The sequence below is a fragment of the Alligator mississippiensis genome, chromosome 11 (genome assembly GCF_030867095.1).
Source record: "Alligator mississippiensis isolate rAllMis1 chromosome 11, rAllMis1, whole genome shotgun sequence".
NCBI classification, from domain to species: domain Eukaryota; kingdom Metazoa; phylum Chordata; order Crocodylia; family Alligatoridae; genus Alligator; species Alligator mississippiensis.
In genome coordinates this window covers 17,992,884-18,011,007 of record NC_081834.1, presented here as the reverse complement: position 1 = coordinate 18,011,007, position 18,124 = coordinate 17,992,884, and the positions used below count along the sequence as shown (strand labels likewise).

General features: G+C 43.9%; 1 protein-coding gene across 1 annotated transcript in view; it reads right to left on the bottom strand.

The window, feature by feature from the left end:
- The window catches only part of HDGFL3 (HDGF like 3), a 54,518-nt gene that overhangs the window by 18,415 nt on the left and 17,979 nt on the right, over window positions 1-18,124 (bottom strand). Inside the window, exons 2-4 of the mRNA XM_006262112.4 lie at window positions 9,614-9,690; window positions 4,873-5,011; window positions 2,401-2,559 (exon numbers count right to left, since the gene is read on the bottom strand). Coding sequence (XP_006262174.1) covers window positions 2,401-2,559; window positions 4,873-5,011; window positions 9,614-9,690 — 375 coding nt within the window. The remainder of the gene's footprint in view (window positions 1-2,400; window positions 2,560-4,872; window positions 5,012-9,613; window positions 9,691-18,124) is intronic.

Below are 18,124 nucleotides of genomic sequence, written 5' to 3'. Positions count from 1 at the left end.
CTTCTCAGCTGAAATGATTCCACAAAATTGCAAAGAGCTCAGGTCAAAGGAAATGGCATTTCTCAGAAACTACACTATTTCTCAAAACAAATCTCTCTGGCCTTATTCATAGAGGTTGGGATCTAGGGTGCTGCATCAAGCCCACCTTTAACGCAAATCACAGCAAACTCAGGCTCAAAGTAAAATGCAAGTAACACAATATTTTTAGTGATATGGGGCAAGAGGCCCAATTAATAAGCCAATCACATTAAAAATAAATCAAGCAGTAATACTTTGGGGGTGGGGGGGTTCTTCTCATTGACTTCAGTAGCCTTCAAGTGAGTCCAATAATTAATATGAAGGGTGGGTTTAAAAGGGGAAGAACAGCAAAGGCATCATCAAAATGCCCCTTCATCAAAATGCACCTGTTCTGGCACTCTCAGAGGTGATTATAATAAGGGTCTGTGCAAACATCCAGCCTCCCATCACTCCCACCCACTTCTAAGGCCTATTCAAATGGGACTACTCACAGCTGGTGTAAATGGGCATTGCTGTTGGCTTCTGTGTGCTAAACTCTAGTCGAAACCTGGTCTATTCTATTTAAAGGAACATCAGTGCTACTGGGCCCAAACAAAGATATCTATTTTTGTGTCTACACCTACCGTCTGAGGTATTTTTTTGGCTCCCTTTATCATGGTTCCCAACACAATATTTACTGTGTTTATGTCTACTCTCCACAACCCCGGGAAGGATGGAGGTGCTATTCTGCCCAATTTGCTGATGGTGATTAAACAACCTAGGTACATGGGAAGTCTGTGGCAGAGCAGCAGACTGAATCCAGCTCACCCAGGCCCCAGGCTCATGCTCTGATCACCGGAGCACGCTTCTTCTCTATTTCATAGAACTGCGAAAAGTCAGGCCACCATCTGATCACCTCGCCTGACCACCTGTCTGTCACCAGCTATTACATTTCCTCCAAAGACCCTAGGTTATGCCCCAAACTTTTAATTAGACTAAACCACATCAGACCTCATGATACTAAACTGTGAGCCATGGCAAAGGAAAGACTAACATGCCTGAGGCCCCTGCAAATGGCAGGGCCATTTGTTCCACCAAGGACCCTACCAATATGTCCTGGGAAAAGTTCCTTCCTACTCCCAGACATGTTAATCTGTATGGCCTTAAGCATAAAGACAAGATTTGCTTAAATAAGAGGTTTTTCTGTCCCACTGCAGACCATCCAGCATCCTGCCCATAGCGGGCAAACTTTGAGACTTCTGAGGAAGGTGGAAAAAGAAGTACCCAGAGAACATCTAGCTAATTGCACCCTGGGGAAAAAAGTTTTTGATCCCTGGAGGCAACACGCAAAGCTTCGAAGCATGAGATTGATTTTAATCACTGCCCTAATGCAGAGCTGTCAAGTGTGATAAGCATGCTGAGGGCAGTGCAGATAGTCCTGCACTCCCCAAGGAGGGATGAACAGGAAAAATCAGAGTTACAAACCTGAAGGCCTTAAAGACCCTACTGCACACACCTGCTGAGGAACTTCTCCCAGAAGTGAATTGAAGAAGGCTGTTTGAAAGAATATCAAATCTCACCTAAAGATTTCCAAGTGAGACTGACCACCCCCACCCGGCTTTCCTGAGAACCTGTTCCAATGTTTAATTACCTTCTTGACTAAAAAATTCTTGTTATTTCCAGGCTGAATATATTTATCTTTGGCTTCCAGATACTGACTCATTATGCCTTTACAGCAAGGTTGGAAAGATCCCCCATAGTTCCAGGGGTGTGTTTACACTGTAGAGGCCGGGTCTTCTGGCAGCGACACCCAAGCATGCCTGGCCCACTTAAACAAGCCAGACCTGGAAATATGCTGGCACAGCTGCTCTTGGGACATCCCTCCCAGTCACTGTTGAGACCAGAGAGCAGCTGCTAGGGATGACACCAGTGTGGCTTCACTGGCATACTTCCATGTTTGGAGAATGCATGCAAGGGTGGGTGGGCAGGAAAGTGCTTGGCAGCATCCTTACTGGGACATGCTGCCACATGGTATAGACATGTGTAAGCAACCACAAAAAAGGGAGAAGTAACTTCTCAACCTTCAAGAAGAAGTTGAGCTCCTTCAGCCTGACACGTTAAGGCTTGTTTTCCTGTTCCTGTGCAATTTTTGTGGTTATTCTTTGAATTTCTCCTGTACTCCCACATCATTCTTGAAATGTAGATACCATGACTAGACACTGTTCCAGTCTTGGTCTTACCAATGCTGTGTCCAGAGGCAAGATCAGTTCCCTCTGTCTGTTTTACATAATGAACACCCTCCCCCCATATATACCCAGCAGAGGGTAAGGATTCAGGTGCTGAAGGACAAAGGCACTTTGATTACAATGCATATGAGTAGCAGTGGACGAGCTCATGGGTCACCTTTGAAGTGTAGGATTTTTTTCGTTTTGAACCGGCTTTTTCATTCTTTCTTTTGCCTTTTCCATCCTCTTCTACCCGATCACCTTCCTCCTCACTGCTGGCATCTGCTGTATTTCCTCCTTCTCCCTCAGTTTCTGATGAGCTCTGTTGCTGAATTGCCTTTGAAACAATAATAAAAAAAATAATTAGAGAATCACAGAATAACTAAAAAAATCCACTAATTAGTTTTTGCTCCATCCCACATAGCACACAGAGATTCTGATCGATGACAGCTTGTACTTTAATCACTTTAGTCACGAAAGACTCAGCCTATTCTTACAAGCATCAAGATAAAAGGCTGGAAGAGGCAATTTTCTCAGTAGCCACTTGAAAACCGTTATCAGATGCAGATGCTGAGATTCCATGCTCAGAGGTGTTTACGCAGTGACAGAAGTGCCGGAGGTGGGATTCTGCACACTGGAGCACTAGGAACTCTGTTCCATGTGACATTTGTGATGTTTCAGTGTGCTTCTACATCCTGGCTGCATGGGACAACAACCCAGTCAGCAGAAAGATGGTCCCAAAACACAAGACCTTCGTGCTGCTGGAACATTTCAGAACTGACTGGAGTTTTCAACTGTTTTCTTCCTGCAGTCCACAGGCCTATATTCACCTGCTTAATTTTTCAGCCCCTTCCCTAGCAGCATTTACTTCATCTGTATAGGAGTACAGACACTCAGCAGCTTGTGGGTGGTGGACTTGCACACATACCATGTATAGATATAATATACATAGTCCTTCTCTATCTCAAAGGACCGTGTTTGTCATTAAAACAGAAAAAAAAAATTCTACCCTGGCCTTGTGCAGCCTTTTGGCTGCTCTTTCCCAGCTTCCTGACCCTTTGGTCCTGATGATATCAAACAGGGAGACCTCTTATACAGTGGTCACTATCCCTAACCAACTGTCAACTATCTAACCATCTTACCACCCCTGACCCTCTCTACTATGCTGTTGTACCTGCTATGCCTCACCAATATAAAAATCCAAAGTACTTTGAGAAGGTAAAGCTACAGGAGAGAGTAACATAAAATGAATACAATACGATAATAAATAAACCAGTAGTGGGTAACCAATGCCTAATAACTTCCTAATAAATGTAATTGTCTAATTTAGTGATTCTCAACCAGGGTGCTGGGGGTAAGGATATAAGCAGCTAAATGCAGGCTCTGGCTTGACTCTGCCTGGCTGTTCCCCCTTCCCCAGTGCCTGACCCCTCTGTAATGAGGTAAATACTGTAAGATACCATATTTACTTGAATACAAGATAAATCCCCAATGATTAGAATCCATATATGAAAAATTTACAAATTTGTTATGATTTTCCAGGGTATTGGTTGTAGCCATGTTGGTCTAAGGATGAGGCAGACAAGGTACTTTGGGTAAATGTGCTGTCTTTTATTAAACCAACTGAATAGTTGGAAAGTTGTTCTTTGCAAGGGTGGGTGTACCCAAAAGCTTGCAAAGAACAATTTTTCCAACTATTTAGTTGGTCTAATAAAAAATATCACATTTACCCAAAGAACCTTGTCAGCTCATAATTTTCCAGGTATAGAATCTAAGGATTGGAGGGTTGTCTTGAATCCTTGCCCCCCGCATTGCTACAGCAAGGAAAGCAGTGGCTGGGGGTGGGGCAGGTAGCCTCCTTGCCCTCTGTCCCACCCACTTCTTCCCCCTGAACCCCCACCTTCAGCTCTCCACAGCCTCTACCCCTCTCCCCATTCCCCCAACATCTGCCTCTTGCCCTCTACTCCTCCCAGTCCTTGCCCCTTGCCCCCACAACTCCCCAGTCTCTGCCTCTTCCGCTCCCCATCCCTCTACCCCCGCTCCTCTTACTATCAGACACTGCTCGGGCAGGCAGCAAGTGGAAAGCTGCACCTGACAGTAAGGGGAAGGGAAAGAGATGGGCAGGGGCGGTGAAGCATGGTGCAGAAGCTGCAGAGGGGAAGTGGAACCTGCTGTGGGTCTGATCTGGGCTTAGACTCAGAGCTGCAGCAGCTACTTGCTTCATGTGCAAATATAAGACAAGGGGCTTTCCCACCTCCTCCCATCATCCTGACTGAGGAGAAAAACCTTGCCCTACCATTTGAGTAGCTACAGTAAATTAGTTTTTTAAATCAGGCACCACTCAGTTCACAAAAGTTATGGAGGGATGCCTCAAGTCCAGAAAGGTTGAGAACCACTGGTCTAACTCATAAATCTGTGGAAGTTCACTGCACAACCCAAAGGGCCACAGGCTGCACTGTTAAGGTCCAGCTCATCACGGCATACAGCACCAGGATGGTCTTTATAAATATGCAATTACACCCCAGCACCAGCTGTGAAACCCCTCCCGTGCCACCAGAACCATGGCCTTCCATTGCTGGCCACCCAAGATTCACACAGACAGGAAGGGGCACAAGTAAGATAAGGAAGAACAGAAGGAAGATGTATTTACCTGGTATCCAGTAAACTTGACTCCAGGGTTGTTTTCTATTTCCCACAGGCCTTCATTAAATCCTTTTCGTTTGTTCGACTTCCCAAACTTATCTTTATATTCTTTATATGGGAAGAGGTCCTTGGGGCCCAGGAAAGCACTGCATTTGGACAGAAGTGGTGTTCAGAAAGCATTGTCATTTCCCCCTCCAATGTAATACACTGATCCATGCAAATGACATGCTTAGTGTCTTGCTCATCACAGTAGATCTTTACACTCTGGGCGATTCCGAGCTAGCACTGTGAATCTGATGTCATGGATTTTTATCAGGCATTGCTCACCATCCCAACACTCGCTACAATGAAAACAAGTAAACTCACTATAACTTAAGGCAAACTCAAGCTGAGTATCTCCAGGAATAATTCTGGCACAATCTCATGTATTATATTAAGCCCAGCTCAATACGGGCGCTTCAAATGAGCAAACGAAATGATGCGATACTATTGCTTGCAACGATAAGGGCCTGCAGTCAGTGACTGGCCTCCTATGGTCTGCTGTACTGCAAATTTGAAGGGGGCTGAAAATCGTATTGTATAAAACATTAAAGCATGTGACAAATTTTTAGAACCTGCAAGCCAAAGCCCATCATGGCTGTGGTATTTGTAATTAATTATTATTTGGACTGCAGCGGGAGCAACAGACATGGAAAGAAACCCTGGTAGGGGCCTAGTAAAAATCCTGAACAAAAAGCTGGTTTCTGCCCCAAACAGCTTATAAGCCAGGAGGCAATTGGTGACTACAGGCAGACAGGGAATATAAAGAAACAATTAATCAGTGCTGGCTGGTATGGTAAGCAGCGGCCCCAGCCCACCACTTCTTAATGGTTGCCAGGTTATTTGGGAGCTATTGAGGCAGATGAGAGAAGTATTGCTTTACCACTGCATAAACCAGCCTTGTGCCAGGCTGACCAGTTTCAAAGAGGACTGTATTAAGAATGGAGAAGAGCGCTTAGCTTCCATTATAGAAAATTCTATGTAATCAACATATAAACATAACTGGGTAAGGCACATGATCATTTGGCATTACCAGTTTCCTGCCTCTCCGATACTTTGTAAAACGCTTCCTTGCTCAGGCACTTATATTTGCCCATTACTGCAGCATCGCAGAGGTTCACATTATTTAATGCAATTATTCCTGACACCTCTGTGAGGCAAGGAGATATTATTTATGTAATTTGCAGATAGAAAGTGGAGGCACACAAAAGGTTTGCCCAAGGTTACACAGCAATCTGGGAGCAGAGTTGGATGTGAGGCTAGGTTTCAACCTCACGCCTTAACCACTGGAGCATCCTTCTTCTCATTTATGTTTTATTTTGAATTAAATTACACCTTACCCCTGCTAGCACTTCTGCACAGGTGTGACTCTGGATAGAGTGTTAGTTACCAGCGTGGAGTGGGCTGCTTTCATTTGGAAGCTCTTTGGAGCAGGGACCTTCTTTTTAGGCAAGTCTGTATAGCACCTAGTATAATGGAACCTGGAAGCTGAATCCCATTTGGTCTCTGAGACACTTTAATTATGGTAATGGTGTGGATAATGTACATTTACTTGAAAACTAAAGAGCAATTTTACAACATGCAGATGTCTTGATGGTACATGACAACAGACCAAAAAACGCTTCAATGAATGTTCCTTATTTTTATTTATTTAAAGAAACAATTCCATAATTTTGCTGAAGCTAAGTAGCACTTCTTCATATGATCATGGGATTCACAAAACAGCTACAATGAAAACAAGTAAACTCACTATAACTTAAGGTGTCTTATCCCAGTAACATACAGCAGAAGGTAGGGCAGGGTGGAAGCTTAAAGAATAACTGGTTCAAAAAGGCATAAGCTTTCATAGGCAACAGCCTAGTTCATCAGTTAAGTTTAGCATCTGATGCAGTAGGATGTTATCTAAAAGAGCTAGTGCCTCTCTAAGCCAGTTAGTCTCTAAGGGCATTTATACACATGCTCTGGGAAGGGGTAGGAGGAGCGTGCTCTTTAATTAGAGTGGCCCTGTGAACCACTCTACTTAAAGTTCCCGGAACATCACATGCATCAGTGTCCTCGCACTGAAAAATGGCAGCAGGGGCACTTTAACTAAAGCTCATTGAATCAAGCTTTAGTTAAAGTGCCCCTGCCACCATTTTTACAGCAAGGACATTGATACACATGACGCTGGAGTCTGCTGGAGCGTGATAATTAAAATTACCACACTCAAGCAGACTCGATTAAATTGAGTCTGCTTCTATGCGCTGAATAACACTGCATCGGAGCAGCCTCACTGCATGTGTATAGGCGTTCTAAGGTGCCGCCCTGCCCTGTCTTCTGTTTGACTTCAGACTAACATGGCTAATTACCTCCCTGACCAATAATGTATGTACATTTTAGTTGAGTATATACATATAACATAAAAATATAAAAATCATCCTGATATTGGTTTCAGATACTTGCATGAACCTCCGTTAATGGAGGAAAGTAGCTTTTCACTGCTCTGCCAGGAGTGAAATAGGGAGTCACCGTCCGCAATTCTTTTGTATCAGCTATTCTTTGTAAAATATTTAGATAGTAACTACACAATGACTTCCTGTTTCTGAGTTAATAATGAGATCACAGGCTTATAAACTCAGTCCAATAAATTCTTTTACTTAATAGTCAGCCACTAGAGAGAAAATGGGTCAGATTTTTGTCAGTGTTTTTTTTTCTAAAATTGCTTTTCCCTTTCAGAAATTTATTTTGGGATTGTGAAATTTCATTTAACTTTTTATCTGTCCTCACTTGCATGTTATTTTTTATGTTTACATTATTTAAGGGCATGTCAGTAGCAGTAGTACGTGTCAAAACATCAAACCCTTATTACAATGCAACCAGGAGATACTTTGACCTAGAATAGAAGATATTTTGATCACCCTTAAGTAGAAGGTGCCCTTAAAATAGTTTAAAAAAATAAAACAAATATTTCAATTCTATTATTATGCCATATTATATGGTAAAATAATGTAAAAATCATAAAAATACTATAAAATATAAAATAACTAAGCAAGTTACTCTGAAATGAAGTTTCAAAATCCTTGCATGAAAATTAATTTTAAACTAAAATGTCCCAAAAAACTAGTATTTTTAGAATTTCCATCTTGTGGGATGTTTTGAAAATATTTTGTTCTGAATTGTAATAAAATGCATTTCAAAATATCAAAATTTCCTGTAAAAACCTAAATGCTGAGTTTTGTGCAGCTCCACTGCAGAATTAACAGTAATCATTGATGAGTTAATACTCCTGCTATTTTAAAATGTTGCAATCAACTACGCTGAGACTTACCATTCCTTGCTCCTCCCATCTTTCTTGTCATCACCCCCAGCTCAGTTCTTTCATCATCCCAGGGGCTCCATCCTCCATCACCCCACAACACAAACCCCAATAAAAGAATTTACTTTAAATGCCAACTGGCAATACTACAAGATTCTCTTGATTCAGCTTTGCTCTTTTTCCTGTTGCTACTATCACACTTCTCATCCTGTGTTTAAGGAGAAATACAAGCTTACCACCAGTGAAAAAACGCTTGCACTTCAACTGGCCATGATTAGTCAAATCAAATACATCCAAGCTTAGTGACCATCAGGCAAGCATAATTAAGCCACATCAATTCCTGCAGCCAATGGCACACAAGCAAGTGGCAATATCCAGTCACCTCTGTCTCACCAGTCTGAGGGCACCTATACAGGTGCATCGAGGCTGCCCCGATGTGCTGTAATTACAGCACATTGGAGTAGACTCAATTAATCAAGTCTGCTGGAGCGTGGTAATTACAGGGCTCCAGCAGACTCTAGTGTCATGTGTATCAGCATCCCCACACTGAAAAATGGCAGAACAGGCACTTTGTTTTATGCGTTTTAGTCAAAGTGCCCTCGCTGCCATTTTTCAGCACAGGGACACCAATACATGTAACGCTCTGGGCGCTTTAATTAGAGCAGCTCTTGGAGCTGCTCTAATTAAAGCCCCCCTCTCCTGGAGCATATGTATAAACGCCCTGAATGGGTAGGTATCCATTTACATCGGAGCTGACTGGGGCTACCTTCAGCTTAAATCTGGTACACAACTGAAACCACACCTCTAGAACCACAGCCTTTATTGCTCAGCTACCAATTACTCCCTCCCAGATTTTTTAAGCCTCACTTTGTTTTAACAAATAGGTATTAGAAGCTTCAATTCCACAAAAAATAAAAAAAATAATAAAAAACCCTCTTTGATACAAATGGGATAAATCCCAAACCCAATTAAGTCTATCAGAATTTTGCTACCAATGTCAGTGGGATAAAGGTTAATTCCCAAAGATATCTGACTGCAGTATGTTCATTCTGGTTACCATGTACTTAGGAGCACAGTTTATTTTGTTATTGGACCTTCTTCCAGGTGGCTCAATAACACAGCATGTCAAAATCTGTATTCAGAAGAAATGTAGGACTCAATTCTCTTCTATACTCAGGTTCTGGCCAAAACCTTAGCGGTATCCACATCCACTGTGGCACTCCTTTATGGTACCAGACCAGTATGCAAGGGACTTTAGTGTAAACGAGAGTCAAGGCCATAGCATCCAATTCTAGTCTTTAGTGGAGTGATGCCACTAAAGTCAGTCAAAAACCCAGGTGTAAAAAACTGGTGAGGGTGAAAGCGGGAGCAGGGCCACACAACTCAGAAGAATACACTATATTTGGTCACTTACGTTTCATGAGTCCCAAAAAAGAAGATGGGGTATTTATTTGCTGGAGGCTTCACGGCTCCCTCAGGGAGTTCATCGATCTGTGAGATAGAAGACAGGCTTGTTATCAATCATTCTGTCCATCGCAGAAGCCAGGTGGGCAAGGGGTCACTAGCAAACCAAAATATGATACTGCAGTTTTCACTTATTTAGTGCCCCTCATGGCTTGCTTAATAAGTTTCTTTTGTAATGTGTGTGTCTGCAGACCACTCCCTATTCACATTTTGTGAAGATGGTCTTGAGTCCACCTGGGACAATTCAGGAAGAGGTCACAAAACCAGGAAGGCATTAATATAACTCATGACTCACAACCATGCAGAGAGAATGCCTGTTTAGACACAGAACAGGTAAGCATCACATATCAAGCATGCCCAGGCTGCCCCTGCCAGCATCTCCAAGGCATCTGCATGGCCCACACTATCATAGTATTTGAACACCTCCTTAATGTACTTATCTTCACAACAACCCTGCCTTCTGGGCTGCATTTGAAGCTGCAAGAAATATGGCCTTTATGACCTGTCACTGTGGAGAATGTGGGGAAGGCTTTTTTTATGAAAACTATGTATAATTTTCCCCTACTCATTTTTATATTGTGACCTATGAGAACAGAAAAGGGGTTCATTTCTTCTCTGGGACAGGGGAATGAACAATGCTGCTGTAGGCATGTTTGGGTTGACTGGAGTGAGCTATGAAGAACTGTCAACATATGAATGGAGTTTCCTATGAAAGACCAAAGACCAGACATCAACTTTTAATGTCTAGCAGCCAAGGGAGGCAGTCCATACTGCATCACGGATTCTTTCCAGTGCAGGAGACAGAACCTGGGTGAGCTGGATCAAAAAGACTTGCCAGCACAGAAGCGTTGGCAAGGTTTATTTTTCCAGCCTAATCTACAGACTCCGATTGATTTTCAAAGAAGGCTCCATCAATCGGTTTATTTCCCAGTTAATTTATATTTTAAATTTGGGCACAGAATATGATTTAAAGAAAAAGAATGTGAAGAAAAAAAATGCCACTCCATACTGTCTCCATGGACTGTACTTTCACATCAAATGGGAAGCCCTAATGTGGACTGAGCAGCAGAATGGTGTGGTCCACTCTTAGAGGGTGTCGACTGATATGGGGTTTCTATGAAATAAAAGCAAGAGGTGTACACACTCAGTACCTCTGAGGAGTGGAGACTGGTCTAATGAGGAAATGTCAAACCAGAGGAACATTTTTTACCCCAGGCCCCAAGGAAGGATATTCCCATGATCTGAAATGGAAAATGGGTATGTTCTATCAGACCATGTGCTGGACTCTGAAGGTTTGGGGATACTTTCCTAAGCACAGTCTAAACTACCTGCTATTTCCCTGGCAGCTTCTATTGTCAGCTAAGAGTAGCACCAAGGAGGTATAAGAAAGGTGTTGAATGTCCGTCCTGCTGCTTACATATTCTCTGTTTCTCAGTATGAACCTTTATTCGCAAACCCACTTCCTTTATGTCACATTAGGAAGTCATAAAAAAGCTTCTCTTGCTCTAGAAAGCTGGTACGCCCTGATCATTTCTCAAGTTATTAAACAGTCAAAGACATGCAGCACAAATGTGCACGGGGCAGCCCTGCTGGGGTTTTTAAGACTTTTCCTGCATTCTGCAGTTTTCATCCCACTGTGTTGCCAGGATCTGCTCACTTCCTGCTTTTGACTGTGAACCCCCACTTTTCAGGTTTCTGCCGCCAAATATTGTATGAGAGTGAACTGCTCAGCGACATGGACAACTCCCTGCCCCCTTTTTCTGGGAATTCAATGGCAACACCTCCACCACATTTAGTGGGGACAGAATCAAACCAGCAATAACACTAAAATAGTCCTCTTCTCTTTTTATCCATTTTACAAGAAAGCCTGCAGCCTAGCTATGCAACGACCATGAAACACACCCATATGATCTATCCATGCCAAAAAAAACCCCCAAACCCACCTCAGCCTATGCCAGCTGAATGCTCCAGTTACAAATGCCTATTATTTCAATAGTCAAATAACCTCAGTGTTTCCTGCAACCTACCACTATTTTTTACTAAGTGATGCCTTGGAGCACAGCAGCCATGCTGCAGCTCCCTGCAGCTGAGCTCAGCCACGGATTATTCCCATCCTACGTGACATTCTGGTTCAATCCACTGAAGATTCAGATCTTATATTTCTCTCAATGTCAGCAAGAGCAAAATGAAGGGGAGGAAAAAAAAAAACCCCTCAGCGTTTCCAGCCAGGAACAAAAGAGATAAGTGCACGCATGCTAGGACACAGAGCTGTAGTCACAGAAACATGGCTAATGACTGAAGCATCCATCTACTAAGCAGCCACACTGCTGTTTCGTTTGGCTGCTGGAAGGAAACAGATGCTGAAATGCCGGTTAGAGCCTGCAATCGAACCGCAACCCCCCCCAAAACCCAAACCAGACTGTGGGCTGGATCTGGCTCCCACTGAAATTAGCAGAAGTCAAGCCCTGTCTGCAAATCGGATGTGCACACTAACAACATCATAAACAGGCATTTCAATTACAGCCAAAATAAAGCAGGTGGTTTCAGATTTCGAGTTTTATCTCCTTCGCTTCTGTTGCTTTCATCTGCTTAATGAATAACAATTGCTTTATTTTTAAACAAGCTCTGCACAGCAGTGCTTCCCGACATTTGTTTGCCAACCAAAAGGCACAGCTTTATAGAGACATTTAACTGTGTTTCTGGTAAATAAATGCAAGCTTTAAGGTGCAGGTCTCTGAAGCGAACAGCCCCTCCCAACCTGACAACCCGGTGCAGGGCTTTGTCAAAGCGTGTTGCTAAGGACAATAAACATGCGAACAAGAATTTGGTCTTAAACTCCCATGAACCAGGCATGCTGGTTTGTAAACAACCTAAATGAGGGTCTGATTCTGCGGCTCTTAGTGGCGCTGTGCAGTTGCTGACTCCTTGGGTAGGATCCCTAAACAATGGATTTGGCAGCACACCTGCAGATCAGAGCCTTGGCCCACGGGTACCACTGTATCAACAGGACCCAAGAGCAAGGGGCTACTCCTGGAGCTAGACTGTCACTTGAAAGCCACATTGTTGTGTAACTGGCCACTGCCCCAAAAAGCACTAGTGGGTCTGTGCTAGAGAAGCAAGTGCCTGGCTGAGCAGTGCTGTTCCTTCACACAGGACTACACCGAGTACTTCACCCGCAACAGCTAAGTAGACTGCTCCTTTGCAGCTGCTGGCCCCAGTGGCAGGCTGCTCTGCAGACAGGGTGGCTGTGATCACATGGACCTGCCTCCTCCACCCTCCCACTTCCCTTACTGGGAGCTCTGGTCCCCAATGAACCATACACTCCCTGGAGCCTGGGGAATGCTGCTGTCAGCAGCCCAAGCCTTGTGAGAGGAAACAGCAGTAGATCCAGCCCTATGTTCTGAATCATGGAACTTTTTGAGGACCTTCACTAACTTGCAGCACCTGGCCAAGGGGTTATTCCCCAGTCCAAGTGCAGAGGTATCCCCAGTGCATCCTCTCTCTGTTGAGGACATCCCCTGTTCTGGGAGACATCCTGGCATGCATCCACCATGCAGGCCCCAGGCCATATGGAGACTGCTCCTACCTAGGGGGAATCTTGAACTGTTGGTGAACCCAGGGGGTGGCAACTTATGGCCCATGGGGCAGTGAAACCTTTGGATCCAGCCTGAAGACGTGGGGCTTTGACGGCATTCAGTGGCAGGGGATTAGCTGTGGGTGCTCTCCCTGTGTTACTGTGGGGACAAGCAGCAACAGTGGCAGGGTCCTAACACTCCCCTGCTTCCAACCTGGGGTGGGTCATTTCAGCCGTAGCTGGAAAGGTTGCCTACCCCTGGGTTAGGCAGTTTTTTCCAACTGCTCTGCACCATTACAGCAGTTCTCAAAACCTAGTTGGTCATATTTTACAAGGGATTTCACATTGCAAGATCATATTGTGCAAAAGTGTATTGTGATCAGGAACGCCCCTAGCAAACAGGGAAGATGCTCGTCTATGAGCATACAAAACATGCAAGAGAAGGAATTAAGAGTGCAGGGACATAACCAATGATTTTCCCAGTATATGGCAAGTATACTTGCTTGAAACTGCAAAGTATATTTTGCTTGGAACTGGCAAAAAAACACAGCAGCACTGCAAAGATCAGCATCTCCCACTGAAATCCTGGAGTCAGGAAGAAGCAATCAAGCCCATACCTATAAGCTACATTTTTGCTCTGGCTAAAGTTATGCATTATTATTCCACGCAGACAAAGTATCTTGATCTTCTTCAATTAGCTGATTAACACAAATAAATAAAGAGCAATACTTTTCAGAATCTATTAGTGAAATTGATGCCTTGCTGTCCCTCATACTGATATTTTTATCCCTATAGACTTATACATTTCTGCTAAAGAAGGAAATGCATTTTTAAATAGGCCATTGTGAATCACCAGAATGACTAGCTCCTAGAACAATTATTTTATCAGAAAGGATATATACACTATAATTTCTTCCTTTCCAAAGGATCCCAAAGTGTCTCTCAGACCAGGAGTATATGGTTTCAGTGAAATATAAATACTGAATGCTTCTCTATGCCCATATGCAACGGAAGGAAATGCTACTTTCTGATGCACATACATCTGGTTTGCTGGCATCATATTTTGCATGCAGCCCTCTACCTCTACCATGTTTAACTCTCTGCTCCAATACATGTTTTCCATTGCTGTTTTTTATGACTTTGACTAAAAACCACAATTTGATTCTTTGGGATTTCAGGACTGTGTGACACTTTTGCCACCTCTTAATCCTTCCCCTGCTTTACTCCATATCCTAAAACTACAAGTGGTGGATGCTGAGCCACACACGTTTTGATCCATAAACAGTAAGAAAACCTGTCCAGTAAAAGGTGGGACTAAATACAGGGTCTGGGTTAATAAAACAGAATTGCTCTACAATAAAAGGAAAACATGAAGAGACTCAGGTTAGGGGAACAGTGAATCAGCAAAAACAAAGATGAAAGCACAGCAGAGCGGTACATTTGAACTACTGCAAGTGACTGAGATAAACTGATATGACCATAGGAAGGCACTGGTTCTTCCCTAGCCTTCGTGCAGACTCAGGACCACAGCAAGGTTTAAAGATTGCAACGCAGGGCTAGATAAACCTTAAACAACGCTGACAGGCAATACCTTGCTAAACAAGGTCAGCAGCCCTGGGGTTGAACACAGTCCTTTACGTCTCATTCACATTACACGTTCATAACAAAGTTAAAACTTATGGCAGGGTTGCCTTAATCTATGAAGATGAGACCCAGAGAGCTTTATGCCTCTGATTCAGCAAAGCACTTAAGCATGACTTCATAGTTAACGGGACTATTCATGTGATTAAAATTAAGCAAATGCATCAGGAAACAGTAGGGTCTGTAATGATAAAAGTTATAATTTAAAGACGCTCCCTAATTTAGAGGAAGTTGGTAATTGGGAGATGGTCCTTCAGGTAAGCAGCTGTTAGTCAGGGTTTTTACCGTATGCTTCTGAATGGGCGGAGGGCGCTTTAATTAGTATGGCTCTTGGGAGCCGCTATAATTAAACCATCTGCAGCACCTTGTGTATTCAGCGTCCGGTGCTTCAAAATGGCAGTGGCAGGGGCACTTTAAAGCTCATTTGACTAGAGTTGCAGGGCACTAAGGTGCCTGCTCCTTTAAGGGCAGAAACAGTCTAGGGAGTGAGCCCTAGCAGTCAGGTAGGAACCCCTCAGCTGCAAGGAATGAGGAATGGCAGCAGGAATGAGGAATTAGCCTGCACCTGCCGGCGGTCAGCTGACCGGAAGAGGCAGGGCCTGGGGCATATATAAACCCCAGGCCTGGAACCAGGGAGTCAGTTCTCTGCCAGCAGCCAAGGGGGAAGGAGCTCTCCTAGAGGAAGCAAAATGAAGAGGCTTGACTGCCCGTTCTGCTTCTGATAAGATTAAGGGACTTCAGGAGCTCACCAGATACCCTGACCTACAAGGCCCCGTAGTGTTGAGGGAAGGGTGATTTGTTTAAGGGGACAGAGCACAGTCTGAGCTGCTTGCATTGTGTTACAGCCCAGGGACTCATATTTTGATTTCTGTTTGTAAACTGGATGATCAGGCTGAGGCTTTTGGGGAAGAAGGCCTTATTGGGGGCCCACTACAATGTGGGGGCTCAGTATTTGGAGGGTGAGCGGACCCCAGCACCAGGGGGCACCAAGAGAGAGACAGGGCTGTGGAGAGCCCAGTGATGACCGGAGGCCAAGCTAAATTAAGGCCTTGGAGGGACAATATGTGAATGCCATCTGTGAGGCTTGGGGTGTCGTAGAGGGGTGGTTTGGAGCCACGCATCTAGCCCATAAGGCTGAGGGTGTCCTGAAAGGCACCCACTTTGGAGCAGGACCCAAAAGGGGTCCAAGAACCCATAGGGTTCAGTGGGGTCCATCAGGACCATGCCCAAAATAGAAACTTGAGGGCAGCCTCCCTATTTATTATAGTTGTAACAAGACACGGCAGAGGAGAGAGGGTGCCCGTTGGGCAGGATTGAGATGGCCAAGCGGCCCTAGGGGTATCTCAGCCATCCCTGGGGACCCCAGTCGTGACAACAAGCTTTAGTTAAACCATCCCTGCTGCCACTAATTGAGTCTGCTCTGATGTGTTCTAATTGTAATGTGCCAGAGCGGGTGTCGGGCAGCCAGCCAGAGTCTGCAGAGGTTGCATACTGCTCCACAATTGAAGTTTATTGTTCTTGTCATTCTTGTAAGCTTGTACTTACTGAACCTGGTGATCACTACAGGGTCCAGTAGATAGAGTATCAGATGACTACTCAGGAGACCTGGATTTAATTTTTGGTTTTGCCACTGGCCTGCTAGGTAGCTTCCGTGCACCTCACTTCGCCCATCTATAAATGGCGATTTAAAGATTTGGACTACTTTTTATAAAGTACTTTGAGATTTGTGGATAACCCCCCCCCCCCCCCCCCCTCCACACAGGAGCTAGCATTATTATCATTTACAGGTTTTTGTTGGGGTTTTTTTGGATCAATACATAAGGGTTCTCACCTTGATCCAAGTGGCCACATACTAACATTCAAGGATGCTTTGGACTGCTCCATTTTTTGCAGGAGAAACACCTAAATCTTTTGGTAAGTATCCAAAGATCTTCTTGTCATACTGTTGCCTGATGGCAGAATTAGTAGGACTAGTTCTTGATGCATTTGATAAGTATTTCTTCAACATTTTAATTATCACAATCTTTTTCTTTGCTTGTTTCAAGAAGTAGAGTAAAGTCTGTTCTTCCTGATTGCCTCTTCCTTTGTAGGTGTAGAAATGCTACCTGAAGGCAACAGCAACCCAAGCATGACATGGTGCCAAAACAGAACAGCACTTGAAGGGGGGAAAAATGTGGACATGCTGGTTTGTGGTCTCTGTAAAACCATTCCCCCCCCCCCCCCCCCCCAACTTATAAAGTTTATAAGAACTATATAAAGACTAAAGCTGCTTTGTGCCCATAGCACAACTAAAAAACAATTTAGTCACTCAAACACCAGCAAAGGAGAAGTTAAGGTATCGCATGAGCACAAATATTACTGCTCTCAGCTGCCACTTTTCTTGCCAGCTCCATTCTTACGAGCCAAAGGGAGCTTAAATCTGACTCTGAAGCACTACGAGGAAATTCTACTCTCTACAGTGCATCTGCTCCTAGTGGTTGCATACACAAGAGGGTGAAGATGTGCCACAGCATACTTGCTTACAAGCTGATTGTGTTATTGTTGGCTGCATTTTCAAACTGGGACTTTATTAACCCCCTGCCTTCCCCAATTTTGGGGCTTGTTCCCTTGACCCTTTCGCTAAAATTAAACTTACCTAAAGTGTAGACCTTTGGCCAACTGCATCTAACTGAATTGTACAATGTAGGTCCCTCATACTCTGCTAGTCCACAACTCTGTGTTCTTGAATCCAAATTTAATTTAAAAATAATTTAACCTTGAAAAGACAAGCTAAGTGCAAATGGGTCCTGTGCTACTTTCCTAAGCCTGCAGGCTGATTGTCTATTCATTTTCACAGGTTTAACTCGTTCTAAAAAGTCCTTTTAAAAACAAAACAAAACAAGGCTGCCACACAACTTCCAGTTCACTGGGCTTGAAGCCAGAAGTCTTACTGCAAAGTGCTGGTCAGACTTGCTAGGCCATACATAGCACTTTGTCTACAACACAGATTTGGACCAAGACCAACTTCATTTTGAGAGGGTGAATGTGAGCTAGGGCACTTGCAGATTCCAGGCAGTGATGCTCCTCTGCATGTGAATGGATATACATGTGCAGAAAATGAAAGAGCAGCAAACCAGCCCATTTTTTTGCAAATTTAAATGCAGGTTGAAGGATCCTATGGCTCTTAGTTTGACACTCTTAATGTAATATCCAAAGCAGTTGAAACCATCTCTCTCAATCTTCCTGCTTCCTCTTCAGTTGCCCAAG